The 23786-nt window shown below is 47.1% G+C and overlaps 1 protein-coding gene and 1 long non-coding RNA gene across 4 annotated transcripts in view; one reads left to right on the forward strand and one right to left on the reverse strand.

The window, feature by feature from the left end:
- ME3 (malic enzyme 3) overlaps positions 1–23786 on the forward strand; it is a 219176-nt gene that overhangs the window by 81542 nt on the left and 113848 nt on the right. For all 3 annotated transcript variants that reach the window (XM_059187140.1, XM_059187132.1, XM_059187123.1), the window contains exons 3-4: positions 9589–9722; positions 12641–12790. In XM_059187140.1, coding sequence (XP_059043123.1) covers positions 9589–9722; positions 12641–12790 — 284 coding nt within the window. The remainder of the gene's footprint in view (positions 1–9588; positions 9723–12640; positions 12791–23786) is intronic.
- LOC131839561 (uncharacterized) lies at positions 15460–22009 on the reverse strand. The gene is made up of 3 exons (XR_009356981.1): positions 21764–22009; positions 21384–21659; positions 15460–21213 (listed from the first exon to the last, which is right to left on the reverse strand). It is a non-coding gene; the product is annotated as an uncharacterized LOC131839561 (long non-coding RNA).

A 23786-nucleotide genomic window follows, 5' to 3' on the forward strand; every position in this document is an offset into this window, starting at 1 on the left:
CTTCATGTCCTGGTCCTTATCCCATGGAGGGAAAAATGGGATTGTATTTCCCACCAGAGCAAGAACTTCTCTGTATATCATAGATAGAACAGTCACAGACAGCCTCGGTGAATTTGCAGCCCACAGCACCAAAGCCCAGTCTTTGAGCACAAAACTGGGTTTGGGTTAGTTCGGGCCACTAATGAGCCCTGTATCCTCCACTTTGGGGAATTTTCAATGTGTTTCAGGATCTGTAATTTTGCATCTGATCACAGAGCTATGTCTGGGGTGAAGGGACAGCATTCTCAGCCCTGTGTCTGCTAAGACTTCCCAATGCATGAGTTTCTAAGTCCCCCAAACGTCCATCCCAGGAGTGTTCTCGGGGGCCCTCATAAACCTGGGGCTGGGGGGTTTAGCGAGAGAACAGCAGCCTTATAACCCCACTTCCTACCTCCAAGAGTCCATGTCACCCTAACTCATGAAAGTCCCAAATGGATAGAGTCTACGCAAAAGGAGGAGAAAATGCCTTCTGGTCCTCTAGCAGCTCATCAGCCTTTACTGTACAGTTTGGGAGCTGGTGCGCACAGCTCTGTCCCAGCTGGAGGCCTCTCTCAGCTGATGGATGGAGGAAGTGGCTTAGGGCAGAAGCAGTCTCCTCCAAGCCTGATGTCATGATGGCGGAACAGAGTGCCTTTACTGTTACACATATGTCTGCTCCCCTTCCTTCCATAATAACACTGGTCAGAGGAAACACGGCTCTGTGTATGTCATGTGATCTTCAGGGTGCACTCACCCCTGTTTGCAGATGGGCTGATGGGCCTGAGGCTGATACAGAGGATCTCTCAGCGCCAGCTGCACTGTTAAGGTCACTGCCTCTACTTGGAGAAGCAGAATACTTTCACCCCTACTCAGATGAAAGCCAGCTCGATCAACAAACTTATTTAACCTGTGAACTCTCGGGAGTCATTGATCAGCTCAGAGGAAAATGGTGTGAACTTTGGGAACACATGGACCTGGGTTCTGCTCCTGGTTCTTCCACTGACTCGCTTGTGACCTTGAGCAGTTACCCTTCTGGCCTCGGTTTCTTAGTCCACAAGTGGAAATAATAATCACAGGGTTCTTAACCCAGGGTTGCTGTGAGGATTAGAGAAGCCAAGTGAGAAGCACATGTCTCAGTGCCCGACCCAGCCCCGTGAGTGCTCAGGAGAGGTAACAGTTGCTGTTGTTACTGACGATGAGATTACCATCCTGCAGACCTGTGTGAGCTGCTTTGACCTGCCTGCTGCTTACCACCCCAAGTTTAGGACCTAGTAGTTACTGCTTAAGAGATCAATCAAAAAATACATTCATGTGCTAAAACTGACACTGATGCTGAGAGAGGGGGCAAGGCTGTGTAATATGGGGTGTCAGCGACGGCCTCGTGGCCCTGGATGTGGATTAGGAGATGGAGGAAGGCAAGCCGTCAGAGCACAGTGGTCAAGGTCCTGGTGTGTGGCCGTGCATGGCAGCCAGAAAGAGTATGCCTGTCGGGGCCTGGGGAAGAGCTTTGCCCAGCCATGTGCGGGCACTCACCTGGAATGTGGTGACATCACCACGGCCCCTACTCCTCCAGCCCCCTCGACTAGACTAGCTCCTAAGCATGCTTCGGGGCTTATCCCCGGCATCTGCGAATAGACTTTCCTGGGCCACTGCCCTGTGAACAAAATAGTCACAGCTACCAGGAGAACACCTAGCACTCTCCATCATCATCGAACACTGCCTCTCTGCTTCACGCCCATTGTTTCACAGAATCCCATAATGGGAAAACAATCAAAGAAGTGGCTTGCCGGAGGCAGAACCCCAGAATCTCCATCATGTGTTAATCCACGTCACTCCTCTGATCGACTCAGGAGGGCAGCAAGCAGCACCTGTTTCCTCTGGGACTCCCCAGTGTCTAACAGGTCATCTTGGCACAAAGTAGGAACTCACCAATGCCTGTGGAAGGATGAGAAGAGATTGGCAAGTGCATCACAAGGCTCAGGGTCCAGAACTACTAGGCAGATCACCAAGTGGGATGGGGAGGTCTCCCCTCGGAAAAGCTAAGTCACAGGAGCCCTGTGCAGCTTGGATGTCTCAACAGCAGGAGGCTGGGTCAGGGGCACAGCCCGATGCAGCTTGCTGCCTCTGAGCCCTGTCCTTGGACGGTGGGGTCTATGCAGAAATCTCTCTGATGTCAGAAAGTTTTGTCCAGGAAACTTGGGCAATGCTGAGCCCATAGGGAAGATTTCAGCAGCTGGACCAGAGATGATCATTCAGAGAAGATGATAAGTGAGGGAAAATCAGGGCTGACACTTAAAAGATTCACCCTGGTACAGTTTAGGCACTGACCACTCAAAACAGCCCCAGTTCCTTAGTTCTAGAATGGGTCTGGAGCCCACCCACTCTGCCCGACTTTAACCCCTTGGCCATCGGATTGTGGTGGGAGCAGGAGGTCCAGAAGTTCCCTGAAAGAGGACAGAGCTGGTTGAGCGATCCACTTGGTCAGAGCAATGGCTCTGTAATAATTGAAACATTTCAATTGTTTCAACATAACAACTGTAGGTACCTACTATTATGTGCTGAACACTGCAAGGTTGACCTATGACTAAAAGAGCTGGCCATTTTTCAAAAGCCACTTGTTCTATTTTGAGAACTTTATTAAAACTAGATAATATAATACGTGACTTTTCCTTAACCAGGCACACAGAAACTATAATTTCTCAATGTGATAAGAATGAATAAGGGCCGCACTGCCAAATCCATGTTGCACAAGCCTGACTTCTATCTTAGGATTCCTGGTATACCTTATGGGAATTATGTGACTTTCTGACACAAAGACCTAGAGTTTTCAGTATCAATTAGCAAAGTTTATTTCTTCTGTAGAGAAATACAAATTCTAATACTTCTCTCCCACAGGCTAGTGAATCAGCTTGTTCCAATCCTATCTTGGAGGCCATGGTATCTGCAAAGTGCCTGCATTTCTCCTGTACAAACTTGTAAATCTGAAGTTGCCTTAACATTAGCTTCAGGATGAAAAGAAGCTTCTGGAAGTGTTTTTTTTTTTAATCCCTGAAATTAGCAGTTGCTAAACAGTCATAATTTTTTCCTCAAATACAAAAGAAGTTGGTGGCAATCAGCCAAGAGAAACAACTTCGGCTTGTAGAGAGAAGCAGGCTGTTATTAAAAGCCACAGCGGTCATTAACGAAGATGATGTCATCATTCAGGGCCTGGACCCTCCTGGGATCTCCAGGGCCAAGAAGAGATGATTCACAGTCTTTACCAAGCCAGTGAACGGTCACCTGCCTAATGGTGTTTGGTGAAAGTGCTCAGTCTCCAGGGTGGGGCGGTGGGTGGTTCCTGCAAAATGATCAGGGACCTCAGTGTCGTGACAGCTTGCAAAGCTGGTGGCCAAAACAGGGGATTTATGAACTGGTGACTTCGGACTTTGATAAATAAAAAGTTTGGTATTCTTGTGTGGAGAGTATGTAAAGAATTCTCTGTGAGTCATACTTTCAAACAAAGTGGAGCCTATCTTGGGGTAAATCTTTCTTACCATTTCAGCACTTCTTCTGAGAGGAGGGACAACTTTTCAGAATTTCATTAAGTTGAGGTATCATTATTGCTTTTTTTAAATTTTTTTTAAAGATTTTATTTATTTAGTTGACAGAGAGAGATCGTAAGTCGGCAGAGAGGTAGGCAGAGAGAGAGAGGAGGAAGCAGGCTCCCCACTGAGCAGAGAGCCCGATGCGGGCCTCGATCCCAGGACCCTGAGACCATGACCTGAGCTGAAGGCAGAGGTTTAACCCACTGAGCCACCCAGGTGCCCCATTATTGCTTTTTAAAAACACTAGAGGAGCCTAGTATTCTGAGATTCCTAAGTTACAAAACAAACAAACAAAAACAGAGAAAATTAGGAGTGACTAAGGGGTCTAAACTTTCATTTGCTTCTTTTCTTTATTTTTCTCTCTTTCCATTCTTCCCTCACCACTCCCACCCCACTCACGTTTTCTGGGGTCCGTATCACCAAGGTCCTAGGAGGAAAATACTGTAAGGGCAAGAATGCAGCTTGTGATCAAATCTTGGTTCTTCACTTGCCTCTAGTCAAAGAAATCATCACAAGAAAATGATCCCACCAAATGGACTTCCTGATTATAAGACGCATCCTGGTTAAGACGCAATAAAACATGGAGAATAGCTATGCAACTTCCAGAGCATGACATCTCTCTTGCTTTGCCTTCTTATCTAGAAAGTGGGGGTTATAAAACCTCCTTACAGTGTGGTTGTAAGGATATGGTAAGACTGAGCATTTATTAGACTCCATTTCTTGGAGCCAATGATCGCCAACAATCCTATGGGTGTTGGATGTGGTGTTGATATCAACAAATGGGCTTGTATCTCCCTGTCACTCTTGAACTTTATGTAGAAGAGTTTGTAGTAATTATAGGAGATGAGGTCTTTTTCAGCTGGCCGAGCAATGTGGGGAGTTCTGGTGCTCCCTGCCTTTTCAGTCTTCCCCACCCCCGAGGGGTCTGGGGGAAGCTAGACTGCCCTCCAAAAACTCTAGGTCTGCTTTATCACCCACACAGCCTTCTGCACTTCTAGGAGGAACCTAGCATTACCTGGGGCTCATTATAAATAGAGTTCATTAATTATTAGTTAAGGGCTGTTCAGAGTTCCCTACACAACACCCATGGGGATGCTGGTCCCTTCCTTGTCCTCCAACCATGACAACTACTCAGGGGCTTGCTACTATCATCACCACCGGAACCCTTCATGAGAAAGCCAGGGGGCTGAGAAAGCCAGGAGCTTTGAGGTCGTGCTGGCTGACTTCTACATAGAAGGGGTCTCCTTTACACAATGGGTGACACCTTATCATGTTGAGATAAAGGTGGAACAGCTGTGGTCCCCATGCCTCTCAATGTCCCTTAGGGAACCAGTCCCTGTACTCCTGCCAACAGACACTGTCTCCATAGGGCTTAACTGGGCCAGGGGGCAGATTCCATGAGCCCCACTGATTCCCCGTCTTCCTGCCAGTTCCCGAACCAGAAGAGGCTTGTTTGTGAAAGACACTTGTGAGAGAATGAAAAGACAAGCCACATACTCAGAGAAATATTTACAGAATACATGGGCAATACAAGACTCAGATCTAAAACATGCAAAGAATTCTTTTAAGACAGCTTTATGGAGTTATAATTCACCCATTTAAAGTGTACGACTCAGTGGTTTAGAGGTGTTGTATATTATTAATTTTTTAAAGTTGTGGGAAAGTAGAACAAAACGTACCATCTTAACCATTTCTAAGTGTATAGTTAAGTGGCATGATGTGTATTCACAGAATTGTGTCATCATCCCAAACAGAAACTCTGTATCCATTAAGCAAAACTCAACCATGCCCATCTCCGCCCTTAGGGAAATCTAATCCACTTTCTACAGGAGTCTGACTGGCTCCATTGGTGGAGCATACGACTACGACTCACCATCTCAGGGTGGTGAGTCCGAGCTCCGCATCGGGTGTAGAGATTACTGAAAAACAACAACAACAACAAAAAAAAAAAACCATAAAAAAAATCTCTCATCTACTTTCTGTGTCTACGACTTTGCCTATTTTAGATATTTTGTGAAAGTGGAATCATGTATCTGCCCTTTCATATCTGGCTTATTTCACTTAGCATGCTGTTTTCAACGTTCATCCACGTAGTAGCATGGATCAGAACTTCATTCCTTTTTGTGTTTGAATAAACCCTCACTGCACACAATCACATCTTGTTGGTCTGTTCATATGTTGGGTTGATTCCATCTTGAAGATATTGTCGATAATGCTGCGTTGGGTGTTGGTGTACCAGTGTCTCTTCAAGTCCTTGATTTCAGTTCCTTCTGGAATATACTTGGGTGTGGAATTGCTGGGGTCTTACTGTAGTTCTAGGTTTAGCTTTTGGTGGGCCTGCTAATAATTTCTGTTCCTACCAGCAGCATATGAGGGTTTTATTTTTTCCACATCTTCATCGACACTTGTTATTTACTGTTGCTTTTATTCCATCCATCTCCGTGGGTGTGAAACAACATCTCGCTGTAGTTTTGATTTTGCATTTTCCTGATGAATGATGCTGACGTTTTTCCCATGTACTAATGGCGATTTATAAATCTTCTTTGGAGAAATGTACTTTCAGGTTGTTTATTTGCCCATTTTTCAATGGGATTGCTTTCTGTTGATTGTTCTGCTGAAGCAATTATTCGTAGATTCTAGATATTAAATGCCTTACGCTATTTCCAGATGTTTTTCCCATTCTGTGGGTTGTCTGTTCACTTTCTTTTTTTAACTTTTTTTTAATAGATTTTATTTATTTCTCAGAGAGAAAGAGAAAAAGCAGGGGGAGTGGCAGGCAGAAAGAGAAGCAGACTTCCCACTGAGCAGGAAGCCCAATGTGGGACCCCATCCCAGGACCCTGGAATCATGACATGAGCTGCAGGCAAAGGCTTAACTGACTGAGCCACCCAGGCATCCCTGTTCACTTTCTTGATAGTGTCCTTTTTGTATGAAAATTTTTAAATGAAGTCAATTTACCTAATTTTTCCTTTGTACTAATGCTTCTGGTATCACAATCTAAGAATTCATTGCTAAATCCAAAGTCATAAAGATTTACTCCTATGTTTCCTTCCAAGAGTTTTATGATTTTAGCTCTTATATTTTAGGTTATTGATCCATTTTTAGTTAATTTTTGTATTGGGTGTGAGGTAGGGAACCAAATTTATTCTTTTGCATGTGGAAATGCACTCGCCCCAGCACCAACTCTTTAAGAAACTGTTCTCTCCTCCATTGAATGGATATGATGTCCTTGTAAAAAATCAATTGCCATAGATGTGTGAGTTTATTTTGAACTCTTGATTCTAGTCTGTCGATCTATTTATCTGTCCTTATGCAGTACCACACTGTTTTGATTACTGTAGCTTTGTATTACATTTCAAAACCTTTTTTTAAAAAAATGGTTTTGGATGTTCAGGGCCCCTTGTTATTACATATGATTTTGAGGACTGGCTTCTCTATTTCTGCAGGAAAGGCCATTTGAATTCTGATATGGGTTGCATTGAAACTGTTGATCAAAGAATTCTTAAGACTCAATAATAAAACAACAAAACAAAAAATGGGCAAAAAATCTGAACAGATACTTCACCAAAAGATAGACAGATGGAAAATAAGCATATGAAAAAATCCTCAGCATCAATATGCCAATAGGGAATTGCAAATTAAAACAATAATAGCATGCCACTCCATATCTATTACAGTGACTAAAATTTTAAGAACTGACACCACCCAATGCTAGAGACAGTGTGGAACAAGAGAAACTCAGAGGCTGCTGGTGGGAATGCAAAGTAGTGAAGCCACTTTAGAAAACCGTTTGGCAGTTTCTTTAAAAAGCTAAACATAGTCTTACCATATGGTCCAGCAATTGCACTCCTACGTATTTACCCAACTGATTTGAAAACTCATGTCCACACAAAACCTGCCCATGAATATTTATAGCAACTTTATTTATATTCACCAAAAGCTGGAAGCAACCAAGATGAATAGATAAATGGGGAAACAAACCACAGTAAAACCAGACTGGAATGTCATCCCATGATGAAAAGAAAGGAGTTATAGGGGCATCTAGGTGGCTCAGAGGGGGAGCCTGCTTCTTCCTCTGCTCTTCCCCCGACCCTGCTTGGTCTCTCTTTCTCTTTCAAATAAATTAATAAGATCTTTAAGAAAGAAATGCATTACGAAGGCACAAAAATGGATGGATGAAACTTTATATGCTTATGGCTATGTGAAAGTAGCTAGTCTGAAAAGGCTACACACTGTGTGATCCCAATGGTTTCACATTCTGGAAAAGGCAAAACTGCACAGACAGTGTAAAAATATTCAGTAGTGGGGTGCCTGGGTGGCTCAGTGGGTTACCTGGGTGGCTCAGTGGGTTAAGCCTCTGCCTTCGGCTCGGGTCATGATCTCAGGGTGCTGGGATTGAGCCTCGCATTGGGCTCCCTGCTCAGCAGAGAGCCTGCTTCCCCTTCTCTCTCTGCCTGCCTCTCTGCCTACTTGTGATATCTTTCTGTGACAAATAAATAAAATCTTTAAAAAAAAAAAAAATCAGTAGTTGCCAGTGGTCCAAGGCAAGGAAGGGAGGGATTGATAGGTAAAGCACATGCTGTCATGATGGATTCATGATCTTATGCATTTATCAAAACTCATAGAACTTTACAGTACAAAGAATGGCTCTTAATGTATCCAGATTTTCTCAAATCATTTAGTAGGTTGTTGGATCCCACGAAAGAAGGCAGACTGTGACAGGAGAATATAACTGTGTTATAAATGTATGATACAACTTCAGTGAAGGAGGTGGAAGGAAAAGTGATGACCTGAGTAACTTGGGAAATAAGTGGAGTTTCTAAGACTGAAGGCAAAAGGAACAGCTCGTAAGCACTATACTCTGGTGTACTAAGTTGATTCCCATTGCGGCGTTAGGTAACAATTCTGATACTTTTCTATATGTGTGCTGGAATCTAGTAACTAAGTACATAGACGGCAGGTGGGGGTAGCTAAGTCTCTCCTGGGTGGAGTGAGAATTTACTGATTCGCGAAGTGGTGAGGCTAGAATGACCCATGTGGTAATGGACTAGAGACATTTGGATGTAGTTACGTTTAGCTTAGTATAGATTCATTTCCTTGCTCTTTCAGCTGAAAGGAACTAGAAACAACAAAACCCCAGTAGTAAGTAGCACATTTATTAAAAAGAGCCCAGATCTTGGGTTCTAATGCCATGCTCCAAAGAAGGAATCAGGCATCACTGGGGGAAAAAAAGAAAAAAAAAAAAAGGCTGATTCTAGGACTAGGGTAGGCAATATACAAGACGGGCTTGGAGCATACTGTGCCAGAAAGTAAGAAGTAGAGGCAAGAGAGGAAAGACAGAAAGAGAAGAAAGAGAGAAGGAGAGAAAGAAAGAAAGGGGGGGAGGGAGGGAGGGAAGGAAGGAAGAAAGGAAAAGCAAAGGAGGAAGGAAGAGAGAGAAAGAAGGAGAGGAAGGAGGAAGGACTTAAGAGCATATGTTCAAGGGACACAGGAACTGACTGAAAGTTCCCAGTGGCCAAAGCTGGAAAAATTTGAGTAAAAAAATAAATAAAGCAGTATTGGAGTATAATCCAAAGTATAAAATAAATACCCACAAGTCCCTTTTCATATAGACAAGAGACTGAATAAAGACACATGGGAGAGAAGAGACCAATCTCCCATGCAGGAGAGTTCCGAAAAAGAAGTCGCTTTACAGCAGAGAACACGGGCAAGCAAAACCCAGCCTGGTGATCAAGGTTGTGATCAAGGTTGATCTCCACAGTGATAAGTCATGTTGAGACTATGGCTATTGATCTGATGTGAGCAAAATGGCCTTTCAGCTCTGCGGCCTTCTTTCTAAAACCCTGTAACCCCGCTGAGTCATGAGAAAACCATGAGACCAATGCCAGCAGAAGGTGACTTTTGGCTCTCTGCTGCTGGAACCTCCCTGCTCCTCAGTTTCACGCGTATCCCTTCATGCGTGTGTGTTTCTTTCTTGTTCTCTCAGGGGATGGCCTTTACACTGGAAGAAAGGCTGCAGCTTGGAATCCACGGCCTGATCCCCCCCTGCTTCCTGAGCCAGGACGTCCAGCTCCTTCGGATCATGAGATACTACGAGCGGCAGCAGAGCGACCTGGACAAGTCAGTGCCTAGAGTCCGCTCCCTCGACCCAAGCCCCAAGTTCAGCTGTCTCCTGCAGCACACGGGTTGTCTTGTACTCTCCAGGAGGAGAGGCTGAGAGCCCCTGAGAGATCCCAGCCCCAGTCCCAGCCCCAGCCCCAGGTCATCTCCCCAAGGGACTGGGCTTGTTAGGACCGAGGCAGAGTCAGAACTCGGAAGGGAGACTGACTTCCAGCAGGTGCAATCTGGTTGGTCCTCTGGGAAGCAGTGGCATCCGAGTCGGCCCGAGAAGCACAGTTAGGGTTTCATCAGACAGCGGTGGGATTCATAAAAGGCATTTCACTCAGCAGGAATAAGGGGAGCGCGCAGGACAAGTGTGTCGGGAGAGGGGTCCATCGTCCAGGTCCCTAGAATAAGGGGAATGTTGTGGGGAGCAAAGTGGAAATGCACAGCAACACCTCGGAAAGGACCTAGGATATCCTATGTTAGACATTTATGGGAACTGTAACTAACCCTGCCACCCCTCTGGGTTCTCCTAGGGAGGATATTCCATGAAGAGCCAACTGAGGAATCACAGGGTCAGCTTCGTCAGTTTCCCTACAGAAGGTAGTGACCTCCCAGGTCACATGGCTATGAACTGGTACAGCCAGGATTCGAACACAGTTCGCTCTGGAGTCTGCCTTTTACTGCTCTGCTATGCCACAGCTGGAGGCTTTGGCGCTTAATGGCTACAAGACTAGACCCCAGTGTCAGACTAAGTTCCAATCCTCATTCTACCACTTAATAGCAAAAATTACCCCTCACCGACTGGGTCATTCCTCATTTGTACAATGTGTAGATCAGTTGTATCGAACTCATACGGTTATGATAAGGCTTAAGTGCATTAGTATTCTAACATGCTCAGAACACTTACATAGTAACTGTAACTTACAACAGGAGGCCCTATGCAAAAGCTTGTAAAATAAATACGTCACCTTGCTGTGGGCTCCAGTGGAAATTTAGGGGGAGGATATGGGTTCCCCCTACATATCTGTAGAGCTTAATGGCCAAGATTTGGGGTTGTTGATGGCGTGGCTGTCCTCGTGAGGGTAGAGCTCAGCAGCATGTTAGGGTGATCCTGTTCCCACCTTCTTGTGCTCCCCTCACAGTAGCCACTGCTTCCAAATGGTAGTGAATGAGGAAATCTCGGCCTACTCCCCCCACCCCCCACCCCCGCAGTCCTGAAGGGCTGAATGCTGTGGATATCACTCCCATGAACTCCAAGGCCATACTGCAACTCAGGTCATATATTCACTCCCTCTTGTTTATTCTACCCACACTGGGTCTGGCTACATCACCCTGAAGAGCCAGCCAGAAAGTACACAATGAATTCAACTGACAGCATTACACATGCTTTGAACTTTGAACAACCTGAGCTTCCCTCTTCTGTTAAATTTACAAAGAATTAAAGTCCAACGTGAAATCCTCTTTGCTCATACTTCTCTGGGTTTGTTCAGCTAGATGGAACTTACCTATATAAGAGGGAAGACATGGTGGGCCCCAGGAGCAGGGGACTTGCCTGATCGTGGGAGCTCCAGAGAGCTTATTCCTGGCGCTCTGCTGACTTCTCTGACCCACTGACCCACTGACTTCTCTGACCCACTCATTCCCAGAATTCCTTATTTCAGCAGGTGCTCAGGGAAATGCTAAGGAAGCTCCCCAGCTTCTTCTGGGTAAGGGTAATGGTATGCTGGTAAATGTTTACTGACTGGTTCTGGGGCACCGAGGGAGCCCTGATTTGTAGCATTTTCCCATTTCCATAATGGGAATATTCCCAACCATGACCGATTTCAAGTTACCAACTCGAAATCACTGAATGTAGAACTGAGAAGAGATGTGTGTAAATGACTACTGAGGAAAAGAATGCTTACACCAGTAATGAGCTGAGATGCTGGCTTTTCTAAGCAGAAACCCTCCCTTCCTTCTAAACACTATTTTTAGTTCTGGACCAGTGCCTTTGGGAAGGAAGGAGAGACTGAGGCCCCAAGAAGTCATGTGGCTTCCCCAGAGTCACAAAACTAGGAAACAGCAGAGCCGGGATTCAAACCTAGGACCCTGTTACCACACTCAGGGATCATTGCCCTATGGGAACATCACTCTCACCCATTCCATGCCAGGGTTCAAGTGCCCGCAGGCTCTCCTAAGCTGTTGTCCAGGATGGGTGTGATGTCAGTAGTCACCTACACCCCATCATGAATTTCAGACCCTGGGTCTTTTTTCTCCTAGGGTTTTTGCATTTTCAGGACTATGAAATGAAAGGCTGTTTTCCTGGCTTCGTGATTTTAGGCTTCAGGGAATAGGTGAGAAAGAGATTTTTTTGGAGCGTGCCTTCTGAGGTCAGGTCGTACTCAGACACTTGAGAGCTCTGGCTGTGACAGGATCCAGCCACAAGGGGTGGGAAAATCACTGGTGTGTTCAATATCTTCCTGGACCCCACTCCGCCCCAGCCTGGTTGTCTTTTCTCAGTGTCCACCTCGTGATAACGTAACTAACCATGGCACCGTGGTTGAGATTCGAGAATCAGATTGCTTAGACTCAAATCCTTACTCTGCCACGAGACCTTGGGGAGCAATTTCATCTCACTGTGCCTCGTCTCCTTATCTCTAAAGTCGTCCACATTTTAGTACCTGCCTCACAAGTCCTTGGGAGTTTTATATGAATTAATGTAGAATATTTAGAATTGTGCCTACGCCATGAATAAGAGTAAGTACGATAAGGCAGATGATTCTCTCCTCATTTCATAGAAAATGAGACTCATGCTGAGGAGAGATGGTGATTTGCCCATGAACGTGCCATTGTACGTAGCTGAGTGGGAGCCCTGGGTCTTTGCATCAAGGGCCTTTTGTGCTCCCACCTGTAGGGCCCACGTGACCAGCTTGGTTCTTGTCTCCCTTTCCAAGGTACATCATTCTCATGACACTCCAGGACCGGAACGAGAAGCTCTTCTACCGCGTGCTGACGTCAGATGTGGAGAAATTCATGCCCATCGTGTACACTCCCACTGTGGGGCTGGCCTGTCAGCACTACGGCCTGACCTTCCGCAGGCCCCGGTGAGCCGTCCTGGGGCATGGGCTTAGGGAGGGGCTGTCTCCTCCACGGGAATTAATTCTTTCCTCTGACCTTGTTTAATGGGACTCTGGAGGCTGTGCCTGACTGAGCCAGAGGCTTGACAAGACATTTGATTTTAAGCACTTGCTCAGAAAATTACCCCAGGCACAGAGCAATGAGGGGAGTATGGAAGCAAGGGGAGAGCAGCGCTCCGCTCCGCTCCGGATGATAAACACCCAACATACTGTTCAGAGTTGTCCTGAGAGGTATTTCGGATTGGTTTTCTTTCATTATCCACCTAAAACACCCCATCCACCCACCCACCCTCTGCTTTTCTGGTCATCTCCACAGTGCTGACAGCTCTCTTACCAATTCGGGCCAATGAATAATGGAGTGTTGGATTCCAAAGACTGAATTCTTCTGCTGACTCAGAGAACCAGTATTCGTTCCTTCATTGGGGCTTGACTCAGATTCCACTTAAAATGTTGTTTTATTAGGCAAAAATTTGGCACTAGGTTTTCTTTAATAGACAAAGAATTTGGGGGAAGTTTTCTAAAAAGATGGCTTGTTTTTTGGTTTTGGGGTTTTTTGGTTTTGTTTTATTTTGTTTTGTTTTCCATGATGAGTTTAGAAGATATATTTTTTAAAGTATATAAAAAAAGGAAAAATGGGAGTATTTTCCCAAAATCCGCAGCACAAGGTGCCTGGTAATTATCAATACGTATTTCTAGCACTGACAATTAAAAAAGGGACCTGCATTTATTATAGGTAATGGGACATTGTTTTGGTCTGTGTTAGAACATGGAAAAATATAGTGTATTGTGCGGAGATGTGTCATTTATGTTTCCATAGAATTTATAAATCTTTGTGTATATATCATTTGATATATGATGAATATGGAATCATGGATCTCAAACATCTTTTGTTAATTTGGAAAAAACAGTCTTCCTGTGCTGATGCCAGCATTCGGGCTGAACCTTGCAGGCTGAGAGCCCAGGGACTAATGCTGGTTCCCCTCCTTCCTTTTCTGGCCATACATCACCCTTGACAGAGGGCAGTGTATCAGACCTCGTCTTGTGGGAGGTTGTACAACTGTAGACACCCACAAGTCCTCATCCCTCAGAATAGCCATGCTCCTGCCGTCCTGTGGGGGGCGCTTCATCGGGTTCCAGAGCAATTCTAGTGTTCAACCTCTCTTTCAACAGGAAAGAGATTCCTTTTTTCTTATTATCATTCCGAAACCCGTCCTGGCAGAGACCTTGGAAACTGACGGTACCTTTCTGAAGATGCAGGACCCTATTTACCTCCCAGTCCCTACTCAGAAATGATCCCCCAGGCCCTCCCTCCTGCCCAATGCAGGTCAGCTCATGATCCTCCTCTGAGGCCTTCAGCGGCCTACAAGGCTGAAAGAAAGAAGTCCAGCACTTTGACAAGAGCGAGTCTGTCACAGCCCAGCTCCTACTCAGAAATCCCATGCCCTAGCTAATCTGATCTGTTCCCCATGCCCAAGGATGCCTGGCGCTCCAGCCCTCCACCCTTTCACACTCGGGGCCCTCTCCGCCTCCTGCATCTGCCTGCTCTCCTCTCCTGGTTCTCTGTCCGTCAGAATGGAGGCTAGACTTTCAGGTTGCCCAAGACTAGGCTTCTCTGTCTTCCCTGATCCCCACTGGGTGGAACGGCTCACGCCCCCCTCGTGCTCCCCCTTAAGTCATCACACATACTTCTAGTCCATAGTTATAGTTTTCGTGCTTCATGTTTTTAATTATGTGTATATCAGCTGTCTCTACCAGAACACAAATTTCTTGAGAGGGCTGGAAACATGTCAGATCCATTTGTGTGGACTAGACCAGTACTGGGCAAGCACTTGACACTCTAATGGGAAAGCTGCATTGTATACTGGCTAGGAAGACCTAGGTCTTTGCTGTTGGCCATGAGATTTAGTCTCCTTGATGTTAGGCATGTTCCTTATCCTCTCTCAGCCTTAATTTCCACATTTATGAAATGCAGGTAATAATACTACTACTTCAGATCTCATTGTGACGGTAAAATGTGAGGCATGAATAAGGGACCCGGCATAAATGTGAGTGTCGATTTGCCTTCAGTGACCGTTACAGGAAGAAGGAAGAATTGCTAAACATAGAGTCATATTATACGTAGACGCCATTACATTTTTTAAAAGAAAATCGAGTCATTGAACACTTAAGGAACTCACACGTTGACCTACACACGCGATTTGGCTCTTCGAGAACTCTTTGTTTCCTGAAGTCCTTTAGCCGTAGCTCGCGGCCACTACTGGTTTGCAGCTGAGATCCTGTGGAAATGCAAGCCTTCCCGCTCCCAGGCTGTGTGGGAGCCCTTCTCCACAGACTCCGGGGATTAGGTTGTAGATTTAGTTGTGGGCTCCAGATGAACTAGTAATAGGGTCAGGATCCTGCAAACACAGCAGGATTTGTCTCCAGAACCCACTCTAGAATCCAGGGAACACACAAAGCAAAACTTGAGTTCATGAACATTTATGGAGCAGCTACTGGGCACGGGGCATCATGAAATTACCCCCAAAGAATGAATATGGTTCTTGACCTCCAGCAAATCCCTAGCACAATAAGGGGACAGGCAATAATGATAAGTTAAATATAATAAAAGTTTTTAAAAAAGAGAGATTTAATAGAGACAAAGAACTACATGGGAGTACATGGGAGGGAGAAATTTATTTTTCCCTGGGGACAGTAGGATTGCATCACAGAAGAGATATTTGAGCTGGTCCAGGTGAATGACTGGGAATTCCATGAGTAAAGAAGGAGGAATGGCCATTCCAGGAAAGGGTTTGATTTTGTAGACACCTATGTAGTCATCCTGCTTGGGTTTCTCCCCATCGCCTGTGCCTGGCAAGGAGTGTAAGGTCGTGGGTTGGGGAGGTAGGTTTTTACATCCATTGGCTTATATTGGATCTTCCCAGTGTCCTGTCAGGTTAGTTTGGTAGCAGTATCTCCATTTCCCAGATGGGAAAACTGAGGTAGCCAGAGGAAAGGAACTTGTCCAACATCACAGTTTCGCAACCAGTGAAGTAAGAATTCTGACCACGAGAATCAGGGAAAGCCACATCAAAGACATGCCATTTAAGCTGGGCCATAAAAGGTGAAAGCAAAGAATGGAGGAGGCAAAATTATTTGTTGACCCAGGCATACCCACCTTTCCGCTTGCTAGAATGTAAGGTCTCTGGGACCTCGTGGTGGGTGAAACGGGAGAATAGAGAGATAGAAGAATTGGCCAGTGTCTCTGCCCAAAAAGAACAAAGTGCTTGGTTCCCTTCCCAACCAAGCCCAAGGGGTTGGAGTCACGGGGAGCCGTGTCACTTGGGTTCAGGCCCCATTGGCAATTCCCCAATGGGTCAACAATGGAGAGGGACGTGTGTGGCAGCCGAGTAGGGGGTTCATATGCGTGGAAATAGGACCCTGCCATCAACTGCAGCCCAGAGAACCAGGTCAGCCCTGAGTGGGTGCAGTCAGCGTACTACAGAAGCTGGACACATAGCGTGGGAAACAAGGCATGTTGTCATCCCCGCAGACCTGCAGTTGCCCAGAGCAGAAGAGGATGATAAGCACAATGCATGTCCGCTGAAGGCCAGGTACTAACTATCCTACGGTCTTTATATATATGAGCTCATTTAATTAGCACAATCCCCTAAGAGGTGCGTATGACTATCATCTTACTTGTAGATGGACAAACTGAGGCACAGAGAAATGACTTGCCCAAAGTCACACAGCTCATACCCAGCAAGGCCTGCGTGCCAACCCATGCAGTGTGAACTGGAATGTGGACGGGTACCACCAAGCTCCACTGCCTGCTGTGGTCTGGGAGTGGTCCCGTTTGGTGGGCTTTTGGGGCTCCAGGAATATTTGATCGCTAGATCCTGTTTGCTGAGCCTCTCTTGGAAGAGAATGGGCCCGAGGCTGTGCGGGGCTGAGGCAGGCATGGGCAGACTGGACTGTGTTCTTGGATCCTTCCCTCACGCTCCTGGTACAGACTTACCGCATGTGTTTTGCACAAACCCTCCTTCAGATGATTACCCGACGAAACTATTTGACATGTGACATCTGAGCTGTTGCTCCAGGTTTCCATTTGGCCACTTTCCAGGTGTGGATTCCACACCTGCCTTGCTCTTGAAGGAATTGAGAATACAGGCTCCACCTCAGGCCTGAGCTGCCTCCGAGGCCTGGCTAGGAATGGCTTTATGGATTAGCATCTGAAAGGAGGACAGCCCCAAGGCCAAGAGGGAGAGAGCCAGCTCCTTCTCGGTTTCTGAAATGATAAACATTCCTGCCAGGTTCCCAGAAACAATGGAGTCCTCTGTGAAAGGGCCTGCCCCCCTCCAAGCTAACTAATGAGGTCCAGCCAACGCTAAAATTGAACTTCCAGCGTGCCTCTGCATCGCCTCACCACCTTGAGGGAGATGCGGGGCTATCTCATGGGCACCTGAATATCCCTGGGCAATAAACACGGCCGAAGGTTCTAGGCTTTGTGGAGCCTCCTCTGCCCCTTCCTTCTTCTCCTTTGGCACACCCTCTGTGTGTGCCTCCGTGGGCCATAGATCCTGCAGAGCCTGGCTTGAAGCAAGGCCTTTGAGTGTCATTAACATGTGACTCAGAAGAGGAGCAAGCCCTGGGGGAGCCCAGGCAGGAGTCCAAAATGCAACTCAGCTAAGGAGGGGGCTGTGGGGAAGCCAGTATGGGTGTAAGACTGCTATCCAGTGAGAGGGAATCCTCTCCCTCCCCCAGGCTCCTCCATCTTGACCAAACTGGTCAACTCTGAATCACAGGAACTGTCTACCTCGTGGGGACATCGTAAAGGTCAGAGGAGCTCAACGTGTGTGAATGTGCTTTCTCCATTGTCCAGTTCCTCACAAGCTTAAACCTTGTCTTCACCGCCCTCCTCTTGGGCTCTGAGAGATGTGCACATCCCTGGAACCCTAACATCTCCCAGCCTCTGTGTGCGGTCCCACCTGGATGGGTGATGAGGGCAGTGTGTAGGAGCTGGAAGGAGCACGGACCTTGAAGCCAGGCAGACTTGGCCTTGAATCCCCGTTTCCGATGACTATTTTCCAATGACTGTTGATGGTTTAGCAGCCCCTCAGTCTCCTCATGTGGGAAATGGGAGGGATGCCCATTCGTGTGGCTGCTTGTCAGTGAGATTCCGTGTGTCAAGGGCCTGCCCTCCTAGGTGCTCAGCAGCTGTGCCCCCGGGCTCTGTCATGTGACTCTGAGTCACCCTCCCTGGCTGAGGCAGTTCAGTCCTCTGAAGTGCCACACACTCTCTGGTTGGATGTGGACCTGAAATGATCTGGACTTGTGTCCCTGTTGGCAGGGACAGGTGCAGTCCTAGAGGCTGTGATGAGTGGTGAGGGGAGGGGAGGAAGTGGGCCTTGGCATCACCGGGCCGAGGCTCTGTGGAACACACCTGAAGTTGGGTTTGGATCTGGACAAAGCCAGCCTCCCTGGGCCCCAAGCCAGGCTATTGTCTTCCTTCTCTGCAAATCCAGTGACATGTTTATAGGACAGTAACGACTACCATTTATGGAATGCTGACGATGCCCGTGGCAGGCCCTCGGCTAGTTACTTCGGGTCCTTTATCCCTGAGCCCTACACGACCCCAAAAGGGGCTTCTTACTTTACCCAGATCAAAACTAAGGCTGACTTGTCTAAGATGTCCCTGCTGACCCAGTGCCAGTTTCCCAGGTTTCTCCTGCAATCCCAGTCGAGCTGCTCATGGCCCCGGTCAGTGAGACACGTGAGGGATTAACATGTAAGTTAATGTAACTTCGTGTTACATGTTAACTTCATGCAAGTTCCCTTGTATGACTGGCCTGCACACATGGTGGTCAGACACACACAATCCCATGATGGACAGAGCACTGGGACTGGGGCCCAGGGGAAATAGCTCAGCTCCCCCATTAGCCCCATGGCCTTAGAGCTCAGCTACTCGATCTCCCCAAGCCCAGATCACAGGGTCTGTCCACCTCGTGGGCACGTTGTAAAGGTTAGAGGAGCTCAATGTGTGTGAATGCGCTTTCTCCATTGCCCAATTCCTCACAAGCTTCCAAAGACATGACTTTTTCATCACTTCTCCTTCACCCCAGCGGCCAGAAGGGGTGCGATTAAGGCTCATACTCACCTCCTTGGGCTTCCTGTTTCCTCCTCACTATATCTGTTCAGCCATTGCCTCATTTTGTTTTTGCTTTTGTGCTTGAATCCCTACATGCTTTTATTTACTCTTTCATCTGGTTTTGTTTTTACATCGGAACCTCTTTACCTTCAACCATCTCAACCACTTCCACCACCTGTCCCTGCGTACACATACCCAAGGGCCCTGGGCCACGTGCCTCTGCATCCCAAATGCCAGCTGAAGCCATTGCTAACCCTTCACAGGACCAGTGAGCACCAACATCTTGACTTCAAGCCACTCTGGGAAACAAAAACAACGTTATCTCGGCAAATGTCCGAAGACCCCTGACACCCAGGGATGACCTCTGAGCCCATCATCACGTGGACCTCAGCCCCACTCTCAGCTGGTCCAGAACAGACACACACGCTCCCAGCATGATTGGAAGGCAGGCAGAAAGCAAGGGTTAGCATCCTCAGACCGGCTGTCTGCTCCCCATTCTTGGGGCACCGAAGTGCTGATTCCTTTGGCCGAGCCCATGCCTCATGTGGTTACACCAGGTTTCTCTGCCAAGCTGTTGCCACCGTGCCACTGAGAAGGCTCCCCAAAACACAGCAAGCACCCACCCACCCATAGCTGGGTCTGCTTAGCTTCTCATCCGGCAGCCCTGGCACTGGGCGCAGAGCACTGGATGAAGAGTCAGGATGTATGGTGTGGAGCCCTCTCCCTGCTTCCCAGCTGAACATGTAGGCAAGTCTCTGAGCTCCGTAGTCTCAAGTCAAAGCATAGGGTTGGACTGCATGGCTTCTGTGATCTCTACCAGCTCTAGCCACTGATGATCTAATAACCCAAACTCTATAACCAAGTTAGGAAGGAGATCTCTGACTGAGCCCCAGTTACATTATATAGCTGAGCCTATTTCCCCACCTGGAAAACAAACAGGGTCAAGTTAAAGCCATAGTTCTTAGTCACAGTTGTGCATTAAAAACATGTGGGAGCTTTTAAGACACAATCCCCAAGGTGGGTCCCGGGCAGGTTTCCTTTTCAAAAGCTTGCCAGGGATTCTCATGGGCAGCCCATACTACAAACCACTGTGCTGGGTGATCTCGACAGTTTTCCCAACTTGGTCTTCTGTGACTTTCGGGGCATCAATAACCTGCCATCCCTATTTCCTAGGCCACTCCAGCCTGGCAGTGAATCGAAGATTAAGGTCATGATAATAGAACAGAACCTCCATCTCCATTCACCCTTCAGCAAGCCTAACTATTGTAGCCGCTGCCAGGTTCCCTCGTGTCTCATTCACAGGGTTAGTGGGGAGGTTCGGGTGGGTTGGAAGGAGACCCTGGGTGCTTCCTTTCTCCTCCCCCAACTTCCTCCTCCTGTAGAGTGCACTGAAGTCCTCCCTCTCCCAAAATGCACACTCAGCAGTTGATTAGACAGGAAAACTCATCAGACCAAAGACCACCAAGCACTGGAGTGACCAGCGTGGCCTGGCTCAGAAGACGGGCTGGGCCCATTGGAGTCCTTGACAGGAATGTGATGGAAAAATGGGAAAAGTTATGTAGGGAGACTTTTACAGTTAGGAAGAGAAATTGGGCAAAAAGTGTGCTATGGTTTAGACATCAGAGTCGGGTCGTAGTAGACCAAAAGCAGATGCCAGCTATGAAGGAAGAGAGGGAAAGGAATTAAATGAGCAGATCTGGGGGGAGAGGACAGCAGTGCAGGTGGGAGCAACTGGAGGAAGTAGGGGGAGCGAGTGCTGGTTCCTAGCTTTCCACTCCAGCTCCTAGTCACAAATTTACCATAAACTCGTTCCCCACGGGTCCCTTAAGTGAACGCCCACCTTACAGGTCACTTGAAGAGCTAAGCCGGAAAAGGGCTGTGAAATTAGATGGATCTGATTAGCGTCCTGACCCCCTGATGAACTGGGTGGGTGAGGCGAACAGGTTAACCGTAGGGCATCACAGATCAGCTTGCATTAGAAGTACCCGGAGTCCTGGTAAAACGCAGATTCGAGGTGACCCGGATGCTGCTGGGGCAGGGACCATACTTTGAAAGCCACAGGATGAAAAGCTGGCGAAAGGTTGCCCCTGAAAACTGAATGGAGACCATCTGCAGGAAGCAGAAGGAGCAGATACTTCCAGGCCCCGCTGTGCATTCGTAGAAAAAGCTGCGAGTCATGAGACGAAGGCTTTTGTGCCAGTTTTAGCGTTTTGGCAGTGCGACTGTCAATGCATCCCTCCCCGGCTCTGGGCCTCTGTGTGCTCATCTATAAAACAAGAGAATTTTATTAGGGGGTCTCTGGGGCGTCTTCCCGTTCCAACCCTTCTAGTCTGTAAATGTTGAGCGGACTAGAGCACTGTGCTATATCCATTTGCCTCTGAGGTGTCTGGCATTGAAAGGAGGAAGATGTGAGAGGAGATGGAAACACACACTTACCATTTTCTGACAAGAAAAAGCTTGCAGGCTTATCCGCAGAAGTGTCATTTTGCTGAAAAGCTCTGACTCACACGTGGGCTCCTTCCCAGGCAGACCAGCTGGGCCATCCAGGGTCTGCCTTGGGTTGTTCCCGTGCTTGGGAATTGAGGCTGGAAGAGAGCTAAGAAGGTGCCACCAGGAGTGTTTCCAAAGCATGAGGTGGTCCAGCTTTTATCTGACACGAATGTCTCTTGAAGCAAGTTACATTGTGTCTGGATCCCACGTCACTGAAACACTCTGAAACAGAGAAACACAGAAGAAAGAAGGACCGTTAATTCTTGCATCTGAATTACAGGGAACTGACTTTTTCTTTTGCAGAGGAAGTTTGAAGATTTACATACAAAAGAAGTGAGTTTGTACTGAACTGCCTGGGACCTGCCTGGGACGTTAGCATCCAGAAGGAGCATCTGCTTTTTGGGGAGGACCGAGGAGCCCCTAGCCATCCATGAGTGTGGGTGTAGGGGCTGAGAGTAAAGGTGGGAAAGGTTGAGCCGCTCCCACAGGCACAGAGATTCTATTTTTCTGCTCAAGCTGGGAGCAAATGAGCTTTATTAACTAGAACAGGATGTTCTGGGTTTGACTTCCTTTAGCCAAAGGCAGATTTCCCTGGCAATTTAAACAAACTGATTTTTGTTTCTTTTTTATCGGACTCTGTCCTTTTCCTCCTTTGTCCCTGGCGATCCCAGCCATGCTGATCAAAAGAATAGGGGTGGGAGAATTTCCTTACTGAGAAGGAAATACGTACATACAGGCAGGAGTTGAGTAGACCTTGCCTCTAATAACCTTGATCTCTCGTTAACCTGTAAAATGCAAGGCAACTTGGGTTTGCTCACGCTAAGTTTAGTCCAAAGGGAGTGGCTTCACAAGAGATGCCCCCAACAGTGCATATATTTTGAAAGGCTCTGGGCTAGATGAAGAATAAAGGATCGTTGTTGTAAAATTTCTTGAAAACGGGTAAATTTCTGCCTTGCCAGAAAAGAACTCCACCCCCAGCTGGCAGATGCCTAAAACCCACTCTTATAGTCAGGTCCTTGGATTGGCTCATTGCCCCTACAGGAATCCCCTCAAATGTTTCATGTGCCCTGGATGGGTAACATTGAAAACTTTATCAATGAACTGGTTTCTTAGAGACTAATCTTGAACCAGAGTTTCCCAAAAACAAAGAGATTGCGGGCCCCTGGGTGGCTCAGTGGGTTAAGCATCTGACTCTTGGGGTTTCAGCTCAGGTCATGATCTCAGGGTCCTGGGTTTAAGCCCTGTGTCTGGCTCTGCACTCAGCAAGGAGTCTGCTTGAGGATTTTTCTCCCTCTCCCTTCTCTGCCCATCCCCCTGCTCTCTCTCTCAAATAAATAAATAAATCTTACCAAAAAACAAACAAACAAACAAACAAAAAAAACCCACCCACGGAGATTAGGAGTTAGGAAGGATAGGTTTTTGTGGGAACGGGAGAGTGATGGGAAGGGGTAGATCAGGAAGATTCTGTCTGGGACGCTGCAGATGGAAACAAGGCTGCGGCAGGGTGCCCAGTGTGGCCTCTACGCTGTCCAGAGGTTACTGGAGGGGAACAAGTGAAAAAGTCAAAAGAGTAAAAAGTAATCTGGGTGGTGGAAGACGGAAGGACTTCTCCAGCTTGACAGCTCTTATCATATGAGCTCCTCTCCTGGACCCCAGGCTTCAGGAGGGAAATGAACTAGGTTTTGTTCTTCTCTGTGTCTCCCATGGTGCTGAGCATAGTGCCTGCAGACACACCAGACAGAACGCTTAAAGACTGTCTTCTAATTAGGTTCAGCAAGCCTTGATTAAGCATCATCTTTATGGTTGGCCACCGTCAAGTACAGGAAAGATCCAAATGGAATAAGATAGTTTATTCCAGGTCTCTGACCCTGAGGAGTTCACAGGCCAGCTGCGAAGAGCATCTCTAAAGCAATGTAAGCCACTTTGTAAAGTGCGGTGGGGATTGTCTAGTTTATTCCGGAAGTATGCAAGTAATTCATTGTGGTAAGAAATCTCTCCACTGAATTGTTGTTTCTTGATCTAAACCTTGAAAAACAGATTTTGATTCCCATTGGGAACATGACCCAGCACAATCCCTTGCATGCAAAGATTTGTGGATGAGCTCCAAGCAGGAAGAACTGCCTGAGTGAGACACATGGTTGGAACAAGCCAGGATCACAGATGCTCGGGACTGGGAATGCGGAAGACATGTCGCTGGCTGCCCTTTCCTCCTTCACAAAACCCTGGTTGTGTTTTTGTTTTGCTTTGTCAGTGACCTTTCTTTCTCCCAGTGGCCATGTGCTTTGAAGAAGTCTTGGTCTTTCCCAGCACCAAGTAGTGGGTCTTAATTAATCCCAGCCAATCATGGTA

This window comes from Mustela lutreola, chromosome 1 (assembly GCF_030435805.1).
Source record: "Mustela lutreola isolate mMusLut2 chromosome 1, mMusLut2.pri, whole genome shotgun sequence".
NCBI lineage: Eukaryota > Metazoa > Chordata > Mammalia > Carnivora > Mustelidae > Mustela > Mustela lutreola.